The sequence below is a fragment of the Thunnus albacares genome, chromosome 11, assembly GCF_914725855.1.
Source record: "Thunnus albacares chromosome 11, fThuAlb1.1, whole genome shotgun sequence".
Lineage (NCBI taxonomy): Eukaryota > Metazoa > Chordata > Actinopteri > Scombriformes > Scombridae > Thunnus > Thunnus albacares.
In genome coordinates, this window is record NC_058116.1 from 13,584,599 (window position 1) to 13,601,084 (window position 16,486).

General features: G+C 39.5%; 2 protein-coding genes across 3 annotated transcripts; one reads left to right on the top strand and one right to left on the bottom strand.

Moving 5' to 3' along the window:
- Positions 1-1,097: 1,097 nt before the first annotated feature.
- On the bottom strand, positions 1,098-6,869 carry LOC122991744 (immunoglobulin superfamily member 3-like). The gene is made up of 8 exons (XM_044365022.1): positions 6,644-6,869; positions 5,710-6,084; positions 5,183-5,602; positions 4,609-5,013; positions 3,987-4,358; positions 2,965-3,336; positions 2,452-2,835; positions 1,098-1,500 (listed from the first exon to the last, which is right to left on the bottom strand). Exons 1-8 carry the CDS (start codon positions 6,711-6,713, stop codon positions 1,304-1,306), a joined length of 2,595 nt encoding a protein of 864 aa, XP_044220957.1. The 5' UTR covers positions 6,714-6,869; the 3' UTR covers positions 1,098-1,303.
- A 172-nt stretch (positions 6,870-7,041) lies between these two features.
- On the top strand, positions 7,042-15,428 carry klhl6 (kelch-like family member 6). 2 transcript variants are annotated; one of them, XM_044365025.1, is made up of 10 exons: positions 7,054-7,071; positions 7,185-7,225; positions 7,491-7,603; positions 8,929-9,254; positions 9,334-9,499; positions 11,175-11,624; positions 11,894-12,131; positions 12,627-12,829; positions 14,241-14,454; positions 14,640-15,428. In XM_044365025.1, exons 4-10 carry the CDS (start codon positions 8,998-9,000, stop codon positions 14,936-14,938), a joined length of 1,827 nt encoding a protein of 608 aa, XP_044220960.1. In that variant the 5' UTR covers positions 7,054-7,071; positions 7,185-7,225; positions 7,491-7,603; positions 8,929-8,997; the 3' UTR covers positions 14,939-15,428. The 2 variants fall into 2 exon arrangements, with proteins under 2 accessions (XP_044220961.1, XP_044220960.1); XM_044365026.1 differs by lacking the exon at positions 7,491-7,603 and having other exon boundaries at positions 7,042-7,225; positions 8,924-9,254.
- Positions 15,429-16,486: the final 1,058 nt, after the last annotated feature.

Here is a 16,486-nt window from a genome sequence, read left to right on the forward strand (position 1 = left end):
AATTATTCCTCTTGTTCATACTGTCCATTATGTGATCCTTTCATAATACACTTTGAATGTAAGTGATGGAGGACAAAATCTACAGCCCTCTTTCTGTGCAAAAATGTATTTAAAAGTTTATTTGAAACTAATGCACTCAGATTAGTCAAATCAATTCAATATATTTCAAAGATACTGTCTTTTAGGTGCCAAATTCCCTCTTTTTACTATCCTTTGACTGCAGCTGAAAAGGAAAACACTGTCTGCTAAGACACAAATGGTTTCATGTCAAATCTACTGATCTACTGTGCTGGAGAGAGTGCCAAGACAGAGAAAAATGTTTCACTGTTATATTACTAATGGACAACACACACACACACACACACACACACACACACACACACACACACACATGGTCCTAGGTCACTTTTGGGGGACATTACATAGATTTATATGAATTTCCTGGAGACCGAACCTAACCTTAACCACTGACCACTACCTGCCCATCCTTAACCCTTACCCTGAGATTAATATAACCGTAACCTTAACCACTGACCCAAAAATCAGCTTTTTCTGCATTGGGGACACAGCTTTTGTCCCCAATTAGACAAGCCGTCCCCAATTATCTGGTCTTTAGTCTAAAACTTGTAAATTTGTCATTGAAAGTAGCCTATGAAAGACCCCCGCCCACACACACACACGCACACAGTTTCCATGTCTGACTTCTATGATAATGCTCTGTCTGCACAAACACTAGACACACATTTCAGCAGATTGCAGACCACACAGTCATCCTGTACTTTGTGCAAAACCACAGAGCACTTCCTGGTTGATTCATCGCCGGGCTTCTTTATGTAGAGGACGGTTTCAAATCTTACCACATTTTGTGCCTAGCTGCTCCCCCAGTCATGCTATGTTGTGACTTCCTCCGATCACGTTGCTGCATAAAAATGAATCTGTCATTCAAAGTAGGTTGCTTTGGGAGTGTAAAGAGTGTAAAGACACAAAGTCAAGCTTCTGCCTAGCTCGACTGTTCATGGCAGACAGTAAGAAGCGGGTGATTATGCAAAGAAGTTTTAGCTATAAAATGAAATGGCTGTTTAATTTTAAAGGTTTAATGAATTTTATTAATTCACAGAGGCAAAATTATTCACAGCTGCACAGAGAGTAAAATATCCATTTACAAACAGATTCACTTAAACAAGAAATATTGGACTTTGCTAAAGACAATTATAAAATGAGTAAAAAACAAGTGCAACTATTTAAATGATAAAACATTATTGCATATAATAGATGACACATATAACAATACGGTCTATTAGGTTCAGGTCTCTACAACGGGTTTGGTGTTCAGAGGGTATTGCTCTGCCCACAGAGATTGGCCCGACTTCTTTTCTGACCCCTTGTCACAGTATTTCTTCAGCACCAGCAACAGAATTATGAACAGTGAGAAGATGATAACACCAATGAAAGCTCCCATCCAGATATCTGACTTGCATCCTGTGTCAGAGAGGGCGTCCCCTGCAAAGTAGACAAAGAGACAAATGATTTCACATGATTTTCAGTTGCTGCTGTTTGCTGAGAGACACTGTATAGACATTGACTGTCAAATATCCTGACTTTTCTACTGCAACCATCCTCCACCCTTGGGACAGGGATTCTCTTCTACCTCACAGAAACACAGGCCACTATCTGCAGGAACTGGCTTCAAGACTGTAAGGTTGAATTGGTTGGGCAAAGGGTGACTAAATCTTAGTTGATCTCCCTTCCCAAACCTGTCTTGTAGGGTTGAGTTTCAGTAAGCTGTGAATATGGGGTGTTGTTTAGTTCCTGTCTCCTCCTGCTAAAACCATGTGACCTAGAACTTAGATTCAAGGCTAAAATCTTTGGTGACATGAAACAGGATGGTGAAATTGTGGGATCTGCTCACATTTAATTTCACTTCTCCCTTTACAATGGACAGTTCTTTCTCTATAAAAAAGCACCAAGATAAAAAAGACACATTTTATTCAACTTTAGTTTATCCAGGCAAACCAATCAATGGGACTTAAGATCAAATTCCTGGTGTATAGTCAGACATGGAAGAAGTTGGAGAAAGGAGACAAAAGAGAGATTAGGGGGATTTGCAAAGGGCATAGACCAAAACACAAAGAAATCTGCAATACTTACAGAGACAGTAAAGCAGAATAAGTAGGACAGATGCACATTAGAAAGTAGACATAGCAAAAGACATAAACCAGAAAAAACCCACTAAGGCAAAAGATATGACTTCACCAATAGGGAAGTGTTTTTTTTGCTGTGTTGTTGTGCTCTACTCTTTCTTATCTAAATAAAGGTCATTGGCTGGAAAATGAGAGTGTGCAGAGAAGAGAAATCCAAGTTGATCAAAAACTTTGTTAAATTATTGACAAAATGGTATGCACTAAATGTGGATGATGAGATGTGTTATGTGTTTAATGAAATCAAACTTACCAGGCTCAATCAGTGCTAGCTCAGTAGATTTGGAGACTTGCGAGAGCTTATACCATTCACCACGAGGATCTTGTAGCCACTCTACCACCTCACATACATATGAGCCGCTGTCTGAGATCTGAGCTTGCCGAATAGTCAGCTCAAAACTAGGCCCCTCAGTGCGCCACATGCTGATTCGCTGTCTGTCTACCTGGGGCCCAAACGTTACTAAAGAATCCCGGTCGGAGCTTACAAGGCTTGTATTCTTTGCCTTTTGCTGGAGTACCCAGGTGACAGCATAGCGAGAGGACGCAGAGTGAGCTGAGGTAATGGAGCATTTTATTTCTATGTCAGTGTTGATATTTCTTGTCAAGAGAGGGGTGGAGGTCAGAACGAGCCGGCTCACTGAAGGAGAGAGACAGATTTGAGACATACATTACATGGTGAAAAAAAAAGAAACAGAAAACACAGTATGGCTTTCATCCAAAACAGCTTGAGCAAGATAACATGTGACCTTATAAATATCAGCAGTACCTGGATTCTGCACCATGACAGCCAGCTGGTTGGATGGAGGCAGCTTCTTGTACGCATTCTCCATGAAGACAGACACTCCACACTGGTATTTTCCTGCCTCCCTGTGGCTCGCACCGTTGATAAGTAGATAGTGAGTGACTGCATCTCCTTCGTTTTTTACTTTCAGCTGGTAGCGATGCTGGTCTCCAGACCAGCTGATGGCACCATTATAGTGCAGAGTCAGAATGTTATCTAAGGTCGAGGCATCACGCTGTAGGCTCCAAGTCAGTGTGATTTGCAGGCGAGGCCCTTTGACGCGGCACATCAACTCCACAATTTCTCCTACAGTCACCATGTTTTTGCGACTTATCAGGTTCACTCTCACAAGCGACTCTGTGACACAAATACAAAAAAGTAAACAGTGATGACTGAAAAGCAGAAGCTGGGGGTGCTCAAAATAAAGAGATGTGCGTAAATGAGATTTCCTAAGTGCTGTCTATCTCCTGTCTCAGTTCAGCTCACGCTCATTGTCTCACACATCATTTCTCAATACCATTTCCTTCTCAAAAACAAGAAAAGTTTCATATGTCCATAATTATCAAGATATAGTCAAATTTACCATTCAAGTATTAAATATCACATATTTCTATGTCCACATGCTTGTATTCACATAACACTTATAACTAAAAGCATTAAGCAGTCGTTTTTAAGAAATAATATGCAAAGTTATCCAGTGAGGCACTCCAAAGATTATACTTTTGTGTTATTTCAACACATGCACAGTGACAAGACTTCAAGTCTAAAGCCGTGTAAGTGAACCCTGCAATATTCATTACACCCAATATACGGAACAAAAAACATCCTTAAGATCTAGGTGGTTCTTAGAACTTTACTATAGTAGGGTTAAAAGTGTAAAGTTTGTGCTGAGGGTAATGCAAGGAAGGTTGATTGTTGTGTCAATATGCAGATTTAACACTTCATGCACCTTGAATAATTTTTACTGTATTAATTTGTCAACATGGACAGAGAGCAACATATCATACCTGTAGGAGCCACTGTCACAGTTGCAGTCTTTGATTGGCTTTTGGTCTTGCTATTGGCTTTCCATTCAGACACAGTACACTGGTAGACACCTGAATCAGTGACTGTGACCTCATCAAGCTCCAGGGTGAAGGTGTCAGTTGCTGGACGCATTGCCTTTACTTTGCGATTTACGAACTCTTCCGCTGAAACTATAACACCCTCCTGACTCAGACCGATGATATCGGTGAAGGTGGCTGTTGATGTTGATGTTAATTTGCGTTGCCAGTTGACGGAGAGCTGATCTTTGACCCCCTGCACTTTACAGGTGAGATTCAGCCTGTCACCTTCGTTAACACTCACAGTGCTTTGCATTTCAACTGAGAGCCCACTTTCTGTGATGAGACAAGACACAGGGTGAATCTATGTATAACAGACAGAGGGCATGAGTGTGTTGGACATAATATTAGATAATATAATAACTTCATTAATAGTAATAAAATTATTAATATTACTAATAACCTTGAGCTTTTTGAAACCTTCTTTACAGGAGATGAAATTAAAAATGAAAACCCAGAAAATAAACCCTTAATAAATGCCTGTGTATGTGTGTGTCAGTCAGTATGGGCTCACTTGCTGACTAACCTGTGGTTGAGATGCTGATCAGCTGGGAGCCGGAGTCCTGGGCTGCACCCTGTTTAAAGGCACCATCCTGGCCTCTTTCCTGAGGCCATGCTCTACAGACATACTCTCCCTGATCCTTGGTTCTGACAGGCTGCAATATAAGACGGTATTCTCCGTTCTTGATCCGGGCGGCCCTGAGTTCTCCGTCTTTTTCTCGACTATTGTACTCAGACCCAAAAGACAGAATGCCCGTAGGGCCGATGCGCGCCAGCTCAACACTTCCCCAGAGCCAAGCTACAGAGAAAAACCTTTCCTCCAGGTTCTGTGTGTCTACGTGACAGGATAGCGACAGCTCCTGCCCCTCCTGCAGAGTTGTCTGCTGTGCCGAAATTCTCACCACCAGAGACGCCGTGTCTAGCACCACCTCTACTCAAGGCAAAAAATAACACACACAGTGAGATAAAAATGCACCACACATCCTGTCAAGAAGCCACAACAGGAAGAGCAAAAATTAATGTGTTCTCAAGACTTATATTTTTGGTGCTATTTAACAGATAATATAAATGAAATGATTGATAATGATGCTTCTCCTAACCTTTGGCTTTGACATGCAGGGTAGTTTCCTCTGCATCCTTCTGTGTGATAGAGTACCAGGAGCGGTCTGGATCTTGGATCCACTCATCAGCCCGGCAGTATATCTTGCCTTCATCTGACAGCTCCACCTGAGTCATCTTCAGCCTGTATGTGGCCTCTCCCACTTTATCTAACATTATGAGTCCAGCTTGGTAACGCCCCTCAAACCCCTTGCCTGGACTCAGTGTGAAATCTCTGTCCAGAGAAATGATGGGCTGTGCGTCGTCCTCGTCAGCTTTACGGAGATACCAGGTGAGAGACAGATGGGTGTGCTGGACGGTGTTGCTGGAGGCTTGGCATGTTAAACTGAGAGCATCACCCTCATTATAGCTCAGTGAGGTGGAGTGAGGTGGTGATGAAACACTTAGGGAGTTGTCAATCACTACAGTACCACATCACAAACAGAGAAAAAGAAAGATGTAGCTTTACAATACATGAATCCAGATATACTGATAAATAGGTCTTAAGAGTAGAATGGTGATTGATTACCTTTGACGGTGGTCTTAACACTGTAGGTTCCATCATAAGTCAATTCCTCATTGACTGCAGTACAGTCATAATCCCCTTCATCATTTTTCTGTAGGCTTATTATTTTAAAGATGACAGAGTTTGGCGACACACGTGTCAGAGTAATTTCATTGCTTCTCACACGATCTTGATATATGGCATAGCCGAAATTTGGGTCATCGGTGCTGATGATGTTGATTTCGAAACTTGGCTTTTCAGGCTTGGAAATGCGAAATTGAAAGTTTTTTTCAGTGTTGTTATTGGTGAAGCCGCTCACATTGCAGGAGATGAAGAGTGGGGAGCCCACCACACGATACAGAGGACCAGCCTGAATTTCAGTAAGCACTCTGGCTTCTCCTGAGTGGAGCACAGATGAAACACAGATGTTGTTAGAAGTTTGTTTCAGTCATATTACAAAGGTGCCATAACATTTAAGTTGTACTGTAGATTGCATGAAATATTAACTATTCACAGTATGTGTGAAGTATGTATTGTATAAGTAACCATGAGGACCAATACCTGCAAATAGTGGAAATGGTCTGTTACAGGGCATTAATTTCCATCCAAAAATTGCTGTTGCTTTTGTTTCAGTCTAATGATAAAATTATTTGTTTGTCTATATCAATTGAATTATTCCTTAAAATACAAGAACAAAAGTAAAACATCAACTATGAAATGTTTCAATCAAATTTAATCACAGAAATCTTCAAAATTACTTATTTCTTTTCTGTTCTTAATTAAGCTTAATTCACAAAAGATTACACTTAACATTTTCTATTATTATAATATAATTATTATTATTATATAAATGATCATTTATATTATTTTGTACTTTTTTGTCCACAGTTATACCATTTTCATTCAGCATGGCCTCTCACTGGAATCCAACTCAACTGCAGTAATTAATACTACTTACCACAGTACCAGAGTAGACCCAGACAGCAGAGCAGGTAAACCCTCCAAAAGGATCGCAGGGAACACTTCATCCTGAGACTGTTTCAGAAGAAGGAACACAGTGTTCACACCATAACAGCTGTGACCGCCTGTCTCTCTACATGAAGACAGAGTTAGCCTATTAGAGTGGCTCATGCTTCCTGTAGGTACACCAAGAGGAAGTCTGAAATGTTTCCTGCATTGTACACACAGCCAGTTAACACATTAGTGCATGTGTTACAGACCAAAAACAATTACTTAAAGTGATATGCGATGTGCGCATGCGCGCGTGGTACTGCGTGGGTTTTTGAAGGGAAAAAGTCACATAAAACAACCCTGTTCTGACCTACATCAACAGCTAGTTAGTTATAACAGTTAGTTATACATCTGACTGAAAAATATACACAAAATGTAAATTAACAAACATTTATTTGGAAATAAGGTGGAATGCGCTCACTTTACCTCAGTGACACCTGAAGTTATGTGCAGTGAAATAACGTGATGCTCTCTGCTCCTTTCTGCAGCCGGCAGGTGATGTACACTCCATCAACATCCTCCTATGTCTGTAAGTGTTATGCCTTTAGAGCGAATTACATGTATTTATTTTATTTTATCTCAGAATAAAATATAACCTCTGTTTTTTACCGAACGCAGTTATTCATTGACTTGATCAATGCTTCCAATAAGCCGATCATACAGGAAGGTCATGGAAGATAAGGGGCCTGTGGTTTAATTGCGTTTAGAGGAAGCAGCAGGGGTCCAAGTCTGACCTGTTTCGGCAACTGATCAAATATTGAAACATGAACATTTTTGTGATTCATTTTGATTAGGTTTGAAATTGTGTTGTGGATCAATGAGACAATAGTGCCACATGGTGGAGAAGATGATAACATTGCCTGCACTGACTCTCACTGCAGCCTGCTCTAGTCCAATAATTGCAAAGGTAAATCCTCAAAAATGAAGTAACTGATAATAAAATAAGATATTTAGGAAATTAAGGTGATGTCATCAAAAGGTCATATACAATATGTACATTATAATACTTCAAACTACTTAAGAGAACTGTGCAAATATTTGTGCAGAAGAAACCCAGTAATCCGATGCAGCAACCAAGATGTGTGTACTATTTATAATGTATGTATCGGTGTATACTGAATAATAAATGCTATATACGGCACATGATAAGATATTAAAGTATATAGTGATATATATAAAATATGTACATTATATATAATATACACACAACAATCAGAATTAACACAAAAATATGAAATATATTAGTAAAAATGAAAATAATACCACAAAATAGCATGGCATCATATTATATGTACATAAAAAAATATATATATACAAATATGAAAATATTGTAGTAATATAGTGTTAAGTAACATAAAGCAATGTAATATACAGTATAGTGTTAGATATGTTACTACTACTTACACTTCAGTGGTAATAATAAAAATAGTGATATATTGTGGACAAGGAGCAGATGTATCATAGATAGCAATTTAAAAAATCTGCTACACAAATGATATTTTTCCAACTTTTCTCTAATCTTTGCTTGGGCAGTATAATTTCTTTTTTCAAGCCTCTGAAAAACTGCCTGAAAGGGGAATTACTTTGGAACTACACAACACAACTAAGACATATGGTACTTGTGCCAAGGGGTCACAAGTAGACACTACTTCACTTTAAAGTGTCATAAGACAAAGAGGTTGAGAACAACTGCATTAAGAGTTTAAGGGCCTCGCTCAGCGGCATCTGATAGGTGGTAATGAGGGAGGAGCATGTGCTACTCTTGGGGAAACAAACGGGCAACCGTCTGGTCTTGTTATTATGATAAATCTATCCCATTTAGAATTATGGAGTTATGTAAGATAATAAAACAGAAAAATAGTTTGTGTTGAAAGCATTTTGTGGAAACACAAGAACATATTAGTATACAATATTTAAAAATTTATTTGACATCAGACACTTAAATGACTTTTCTGTCCCAAGCAAGAGTAGATGCTGAGTGTCGTTATTGTTTGGTCTGTTGTATGAGACCTGGCAACTTGAGAAAAGAGGAAAATTGGGTTACTTAGGGGAAATTTACTCAGCACAAGAAGAGGAAGTGTCTAGACACAAGCATTGCTACATACGTGTTCTTCACAGAACAGGAATAGGAAGTATGAAGAGGACAGGAAAAAACAAATCCACATTTCAGAGCGACATAACAGTTGCAAGCATAAACCACAGGGTTTATTTTGTTCCTATTTACCAGTGCAGGTGCACCTAAAGTAGCTGCACGCTGTTCTTTGTAGTAGAGTGAGTCTCTGAAGAGCTTCTGGTGTGAAGATGAGTGACTCACTCGAGAAGACTACAGACTGTCCCTTGCCTCTTCTTGGAGATGACCCCAGCCCGGACGAGGAGAAAGGGAATGTGACAAGCTCGAGTGAGTTACGTTGGGAAGATGGAGGTCTTCCTGTGGAGCTGCAGAAAGGGATGGAGACCCTACGAGTGAACAGAGAACTGACTGATGTGATACTGTGTGTTCAAGGACATGACTTCCCTTGCCACAGAGCCATACTTGCTGCCGCCAGTCAATATTTCAGGTAAAAACAATCAAGCATTGTCGGACTCCATTATGATGAAACTGCTAGTTTTACTGAATGAATGTCTTTCTGTGTGTAGGGCAATGTTTTGCAGCGGTCTGAAGGAGAGTCACGAGGAGCGTGTTGAAATTAAAGGGTTGGACAGTGGGACGATGCGCTCTCTTTTGGAATATACCTACACCAGTCAAGCCCTCTTCACATTCTCAAATGTCCAGAGAATACTAGAGGCTGCCAGTCAATTCCAGGTAAAAACAGTATAGCTTTTAAATGACACAAACTTTTAAAAAGATACTTGATTAGTTCACTTTGCACGATAATCATCTGTGACACATTAAGTTCCTTGTCAGGCTGGAGCACATTATTAGTAGCAATCACAAACTTTTAATCTTAAAAATGAGTTGCAAAACAAAAAGCTGTAATACCCTCAAAACATAAACCAACCAGTAAATAAAACGGTCTTAACTTGTTACAACTTTAGTTTAGTTGGGTGTGAAAGTGCATTATCAGCATGAGACTTGTAACGTTTTCTCATTTCGATTTAAGTGTTACTAGTAGAGGGATCATACTACCAAAATTTGTGGTTTAGAGACTTTAACGCAACAGCAACATTTTATTGTGTGTACAGTTTGGCTGATATTCATTGCATTTTGTGATTTATATTTGCTGTATAAACCAGCACAGAAATTCTCTAAGAAAATCATACAAAAAAAACCCCAAACTATAAATATATGGACAAAAACGAAACAACATACCAGCACACATACAGTTTATATACATATGGATTAACATTTGTGCACATACACCCACATGTACATACCTAAACCTATGTTCAGATTTAAACATGCATATATTACATGTGATCACAAAGCTGTATACAAATATATCTGACTTTCAATAAGCTTCATTTCATATATCTTCAGTGTGGTCCATTAAGAGTCCTTATTATACTGTGCTCCAACCAACCCCCCAGTTTGATCACATACTGATCAAATGAAGCAACCTTGCCTATATAATCCATTCGTGAAAAGAAGGTTCTCCTCAACAAAATCTGTCTTCCCCTCACTATTCTAGTCAAATCTGAAGCTCGACACTGTGCTCGACCTAATATAGTCTATAGTCTATGATTGAAATCATTGATTCAGTGACAGAATTATCAGTTAGCACACAGAAAGAATGACAGAAATCACTGTAGGACAGAATTAGAAACAAAAAGCATCAGAAATGTAGAAAATGTATTTATTTATATTCAAAAAGGCATATTATATTACATTGATAATTTTTATCAATATCATGGCACCACTATAGTGTAGAACTATATTGAAAATCACCAAATTGTTTCCAACCTTACATTAAACAGTTTTTCTCCTGTTCACTGAGACAAACAACATACTTTAAAAAAAGACCAGTCGCTATAAGAGGGAAGTGAAAGTTGCCCGCTTGTTTACAGTCAGGATCAGTTTTCCATACAGGCTTAAATTAACTACACAGCTGTGCTACATAACACATGAGACAGGTGTCTGTGTACTTCTATTTTTGTGAGAAGCAATTTAAGTTTAAGCATTCTGGTTGGTCCTCGCTTCTTTGATGCTAGAATTACAATCAGATTAAGATTTAGGGTGCAGTTTGAGATTAAGCATGGACTGTTAATGTATCTGTTCTGACCCCATTCTGGACCTTCAAGAGAATTTTCATGTTGTCTTGTCAGTTTTTCAATGTGGCATACTAAAATGATTTTTTAAAAATTTATTTATTAAAGAAATTTATAGTAGAACTCATCAGTCTAAGAAATTTTGAAGGTTTATCTGTTCATCAACAAGGTCACAATCCCAATAGTGAGAAACTGTACATCTACATCAGAGTCCTTACTCCATTTTCAGCTAAAAAGAAATTGTAACACATATGCTTGCTTGTTTCTTGTAGTTCCTGCGTGTGGTGGATGCATGTGCTGGCTTTCTGAGCAAATCACTGCACCTGGAGAGTTGCATTGGGATTCTGAATCTGGCTGAAAGTCATGCCCTGCTGGCTCTGAAGACCAGTGCTCAGGCCTACATCATTTCTCAGTTCTCCCAGGTAGTCCATCAGGAGGACTTCCTGGAGTTGCCAGCAGACTCGCTGGAGACTGTTCTGCAGAGGGACGATCTTGATGTGAAGTGTGAGGAGTGTGTTTTCGAGGCACTCATGCGCTGGGTCAGAGCCCGGCAGGATGAACGTTATCCTTTGCTGGCCAGGTTGCTTTCACATATACGACTGCCGTTATTGGAGCCAGCATACTTTGTAGAAAAAGTGGAGTCGGATGAACTGATTCGTCGCTGCAGTGAGGTTTTTCCTTTGCTGCAAGAGGCCCGCATCTATCACCTCTCCGGCAGGGAGGTCAGTATACAGGGGGGACCAAAATATGTCGGATATAAGTAGAGTTCTTTTACAAAATACTGGTCAGCTATTTTGGGAAACATTATACCTTGAATATATCTGAAAAACTTAGGCTGTATTAAAGATCTAAATGTGTGTCACTTTGTCCACCAGTAGAAAAAGCTTAAACCACCTTTTTTGTGGCTACCTCATTTTGTGATCAAATAATCTACTGTATTTTATTGTTTTATAGTTTCATGTGCTTTGTATGTGTGTATCATGTTTTATAGGTGGTCTCTGAACGAACCAAACCCCGTGTGCGGCACTTTTTATCTGAGGTGTTCCTGATTATTGGAGGCTGCACTAAAGATGAACGCTTCATTTCCACTGTCACTTGTTTGGACCCTCTCAGACGCAGCAGGCTGGAGGTCGCTAGGCTGCCAATGACAGAGTTGGAGGATGAGTCTCTAAACAGAAAATGGGTGGAGTTTTCTTGCATTACCTTCCGCAATGAAGTGTATATATCTGGTAAGAGATGCTGTTTCACACTTTCAGAAAACGGCTTAGTTACTATAATATGTGGGGGACCCCTTATAGCGCAGATGAAAGTGAAACAGTTGCTCAACTACTGAATGATCAGACTGCCAAATTGGTTTTTACATTGAAGATTTACAGAATTCCTCTATAAAGCACTTTCTAGATGAGATATTGAAATAAATGTGGCTTCTTTTATTCAAATGTAATGTTGTTCTACTCAGTAAACCCACTGAACAAAACAACAGGAGGATGTGACATCATCTGCAGGAGTTGTGGTTTTTACATTTCCCAACTCAGGAACTGACACCTCAGTTATGGTGGTTTCTGTAACGGTTCAGCAACATGTACACTGTGCAAATTAAAACTGGGTTGTGAGATTTTACATTTTTAATCAGAATGATAATTTTGTCAGGCAGATTCTGTGACACATTAACCTAGTTTTTAGTCTGTAGGTGACTGCTCTCTCTAATGCTCCTGTTATTTTAGGAGGTAAAGAGACACAGCACGATGTTTGGAAATATAATGGTGCCCTGGACAAGTGGATTCAGATAGAGTCCTTGACAACTGGCCGCTGGAGACACAAGATGGCAGTCCATGGGGGGAAGGTGTACGCACTGGGTGGATTTGATGGAGTTCAGAGACTCACTAGCGTAGAGGCCTATGATCCCTTTCACAATCGCTGGACACAGGTAAACATACAAATATTTTATATAATAGTGGCACTTACGTGTAACTTTGCACCAAATAATTGTTAAAGAAGATATAATTAAGCTATATAATTTTTAGATTGACTCTGCAGTTCCCCTCAGCTCTGTGGAGAGACTGTAAGCTACCTGCCTTTAGCATCAGATGGCAGACAGACAAAATTGGTGACTAGCTGATGCACATAGTGGAGCATTTAGCAGCTAGACATTCCCTCAGGAGTTGGTAGAGCCTAAAATAGAGCTAAAAGGAGAGTGAATATAAGAATTTTCATTCATCAATTGGCCAGACACATGACTCCATATGAAGGCTAATGTTGGTCTGTCTGTGTCTGCTAGATGTGTGAATGGGAAACTGTTTGCTAACATGGTTGCCACATCAAGTTTATAAGGAGAGTTTGTGTTTTCAGCTTGGTTCTGCTGCCCCCAACTGACCTAAAAATCAATTAATGCATGTTTAAAGGGGAAATGATGTGCTTTTTATGGTTGTCTATTATTTATAAACTGTTATGATGTCGGATATCTATGTCAAACATGGTCAAAGTTCCAAAACTTGAGGTTAATGTATTTAGACATGCTCCCTGCAAGTCAAATGCTAAGGCTTCAACCTGCCCTGACGGCTTTGTTTGCAATGATGCATGCCCAAAAACGGGTGTCCATTCCGTAGCCTTGCTTGCTAAGGTTGTTGCTAAGGTTATTCCATGTGTTGTTTGTATTGTCCACTCTCATATTTCGGATTGGATTCTGTCTCAAATTTGTATAGATGTATTTAAGAAGTTGACATTTCAAGTAAAGAACGAGAAAAAGTACTGAAATCCTACTATACTACTACTATACTATACTACTATAGTTTGTTTCATGGTTTGTTGACGTAGCCCCCTGACTGGCCAGAAGTCAGCCATGACACAGCTTCCCGCTAACCAATCAGAGTGGGCTCATCTGGAGGGTTGCCTTAAAGAGACAGGAGCCTATTTGATGCAGAGGCTGAACTGAGAGGCTGTGCAGAGAGTTAGTATAAGATAAATAAGGAGTTTTTGGAACTGTAAATCATGTAAAGATATTCCAGTAGAGCCCCAGATTAAAACTATAGACCTGGAAGTGTGCATGATATGTCCCTTTAAAGATATCATTTGGTCTTCTAAAGGTCATATACCCCTCAGCCAAAAGTTTAGTCTTTCTCAAAACTGGAAGTTATGTCCTCCTCAGACACTGGATTGGGCCCATACCATACTCATTAATTTTGTGCTATTATTGTGTACATGAGGTGTTATGTAATGTACATCCAATGCTCCATAGAGCATACTGCTTTTAAACACTATACTTCACATATTTACCTCTATGTTTCTTTGACTGTACTTCACATCATGCCTTACTGTCATTTTGGCTGTGCTTATTGCAGGTGGCACCTCTTGCGGTAGGTGTGAGCTCCTTTGCTGCTGCAAACTTTGACAGATGGATCTATGTGATTGGTGGTGGGCCGAATGGAAAGCTGGCAACTGATAAAGTTCAGTGCTGGGAGCCTGGAACAGAGTGCTGGGAACTACGGGCGCCCATTCCCATCGAAACCAAATGCACTAATGCAGTCACCTTCAAGAACTGCATCTATATAGTTGGTAAGTTGGTGGCTTTAAATTTGGACAATGTTTCTGTGTTTACCTTTGAGAATACATGAGAAGAGTTTCATCCCAAATTGAGAGACAGGCTTTAAAATAAACAAGAGTAATGACATATTTAGTGAAGAATAGATATGTTTATTTTTTGGGAAACTTATTATGTCCAATTCTTTGTCTGCTCCCAGGCGGCGCCATGCACGCCATGTACTGCTACTCCCCTCTGTCAGACTCCTGGTCACTTGTGACCCGTCTTGGGGAGAGGGCAAGCTGTGCCATTGCTGCCTGTAGCAACAAACTCTTCATCACTGGGGGCCGGGATAACAAGAACCAAGTCATCTCCACAGTGATGTGCTGGGATGTTGACCGAGGAGTGTTGACAGAGGAGTGTGTTTTACCTATGGGAGTGTCGCACCATGGCAGTGTGACACTGATGAAGTCCTACACACATATACACAGGATAGTACCTACTCCAGAGTGCCAATGACACAGGCTCCAGCAAACAGGACATTATTGTTGCCGAGAAGGCAACAATAACACATGGAAAGAAAAAAAGTGTTTAAAATAAATGCTTTTACCTGCATTACAATGCTCAATTCATGTGAGTGGACACTTTAAAATATTAGTCAATCATTGAGTTAAGACTAATATAAAGACATGAAACAATATCATAGTGAAGCAATAATGTTGTAATTATTTCATAAATATGTTTGAAAGGAAATTAAATGGAGTACTTACAAAAATGGTTAACAAATAAAGACTGAAACATCAGCTAAATCATGCAGTCATTCAACACTAGAGATAGTCCTTTCTTCTAACCCATCAACAAAACCACAATGTAAGACCCGATCCAGTATCCCAATCCCTCACCTATTTATACTTTAACAGTATGATACTATACTCTGAGGAAGGCTTTATGCCAAAATATGTCAACATATTTGTCAGCCTATTGATTATGAATAAATTAATGTAAAGGACTGATACATGAAGTGATTCTTTTTACTGTTTTTTTTTTACTATGGAGTGCTGCCTTTTTTCCTGACTTTGTTCTGGAGAACATTGTGTGATACTATATTATTGGAGCAATATCGTTTAAACTTGATTTGATACTGATAAAAATTAATGTAGAGCAATAACTGAGTGTCGAATTACACATCAGTTAACATGCTGTTTCTTGGTTTTTACAGTTTACTATGGTAGACATTGACATTAAATCAAACATGCTAAACAAAGAAATGTTGCTGTCAGAATGGAATATGAGGAACCAAACCAAAAGCCCTGACACCTGGGGCTTTTGATTCACAACACAAACACTCACACACACACACACACACACACACACACACACACACACACAGCTGTGTTTTCATCACTTCAGAGGACATAACACTGACTTACATTCATTTCCTGGAGACTTTCAACCTTAACCATAACCATCACATACCTAACCCTAAACCTTACTTTAACCTTTACATAACCCTAAACTTACCTTAGTATATATATATTAGTGATATTAGTATATTAGTGATTTAAGTTAAGGGGACTTGCTTTATGCCACCATAAGGGAGGCGAGTCCCTAAAACATGACCATGAGGAATTCCTGGTAAACACACACACACACACATACACACACACATATCAGACCCTGGTCACTTTTTGGGACATTATATAGACGTACATTCATTTCCTGGAGACTTACCCTAACACTAACCATAACCACTACTTGCATAATCCTAACCCTTACCCTAACCTTAACCACTGACTCAAAAATACGCTTTTTCCCAATTGGGGACTCTGCTTTTGTCCCCAGTTGGACAAACTGTCCCCAATTAACTGGTCCAAAGTCTGAAATTTGTCCCCAAAAGTAGCCTATGACAGACCACACACACACAACAGTCTTTTTGTCTTTTACTGCTCTTTACTGCTGAGCTTGATCTTGTCAGTCTTCCTGCGAACACTGCCATCAAGTGGTGAACATAACTCAAGAGTTTCGTTTTATTCAAATTGCTTTCAGTCAACCAAACAGACCACAGAA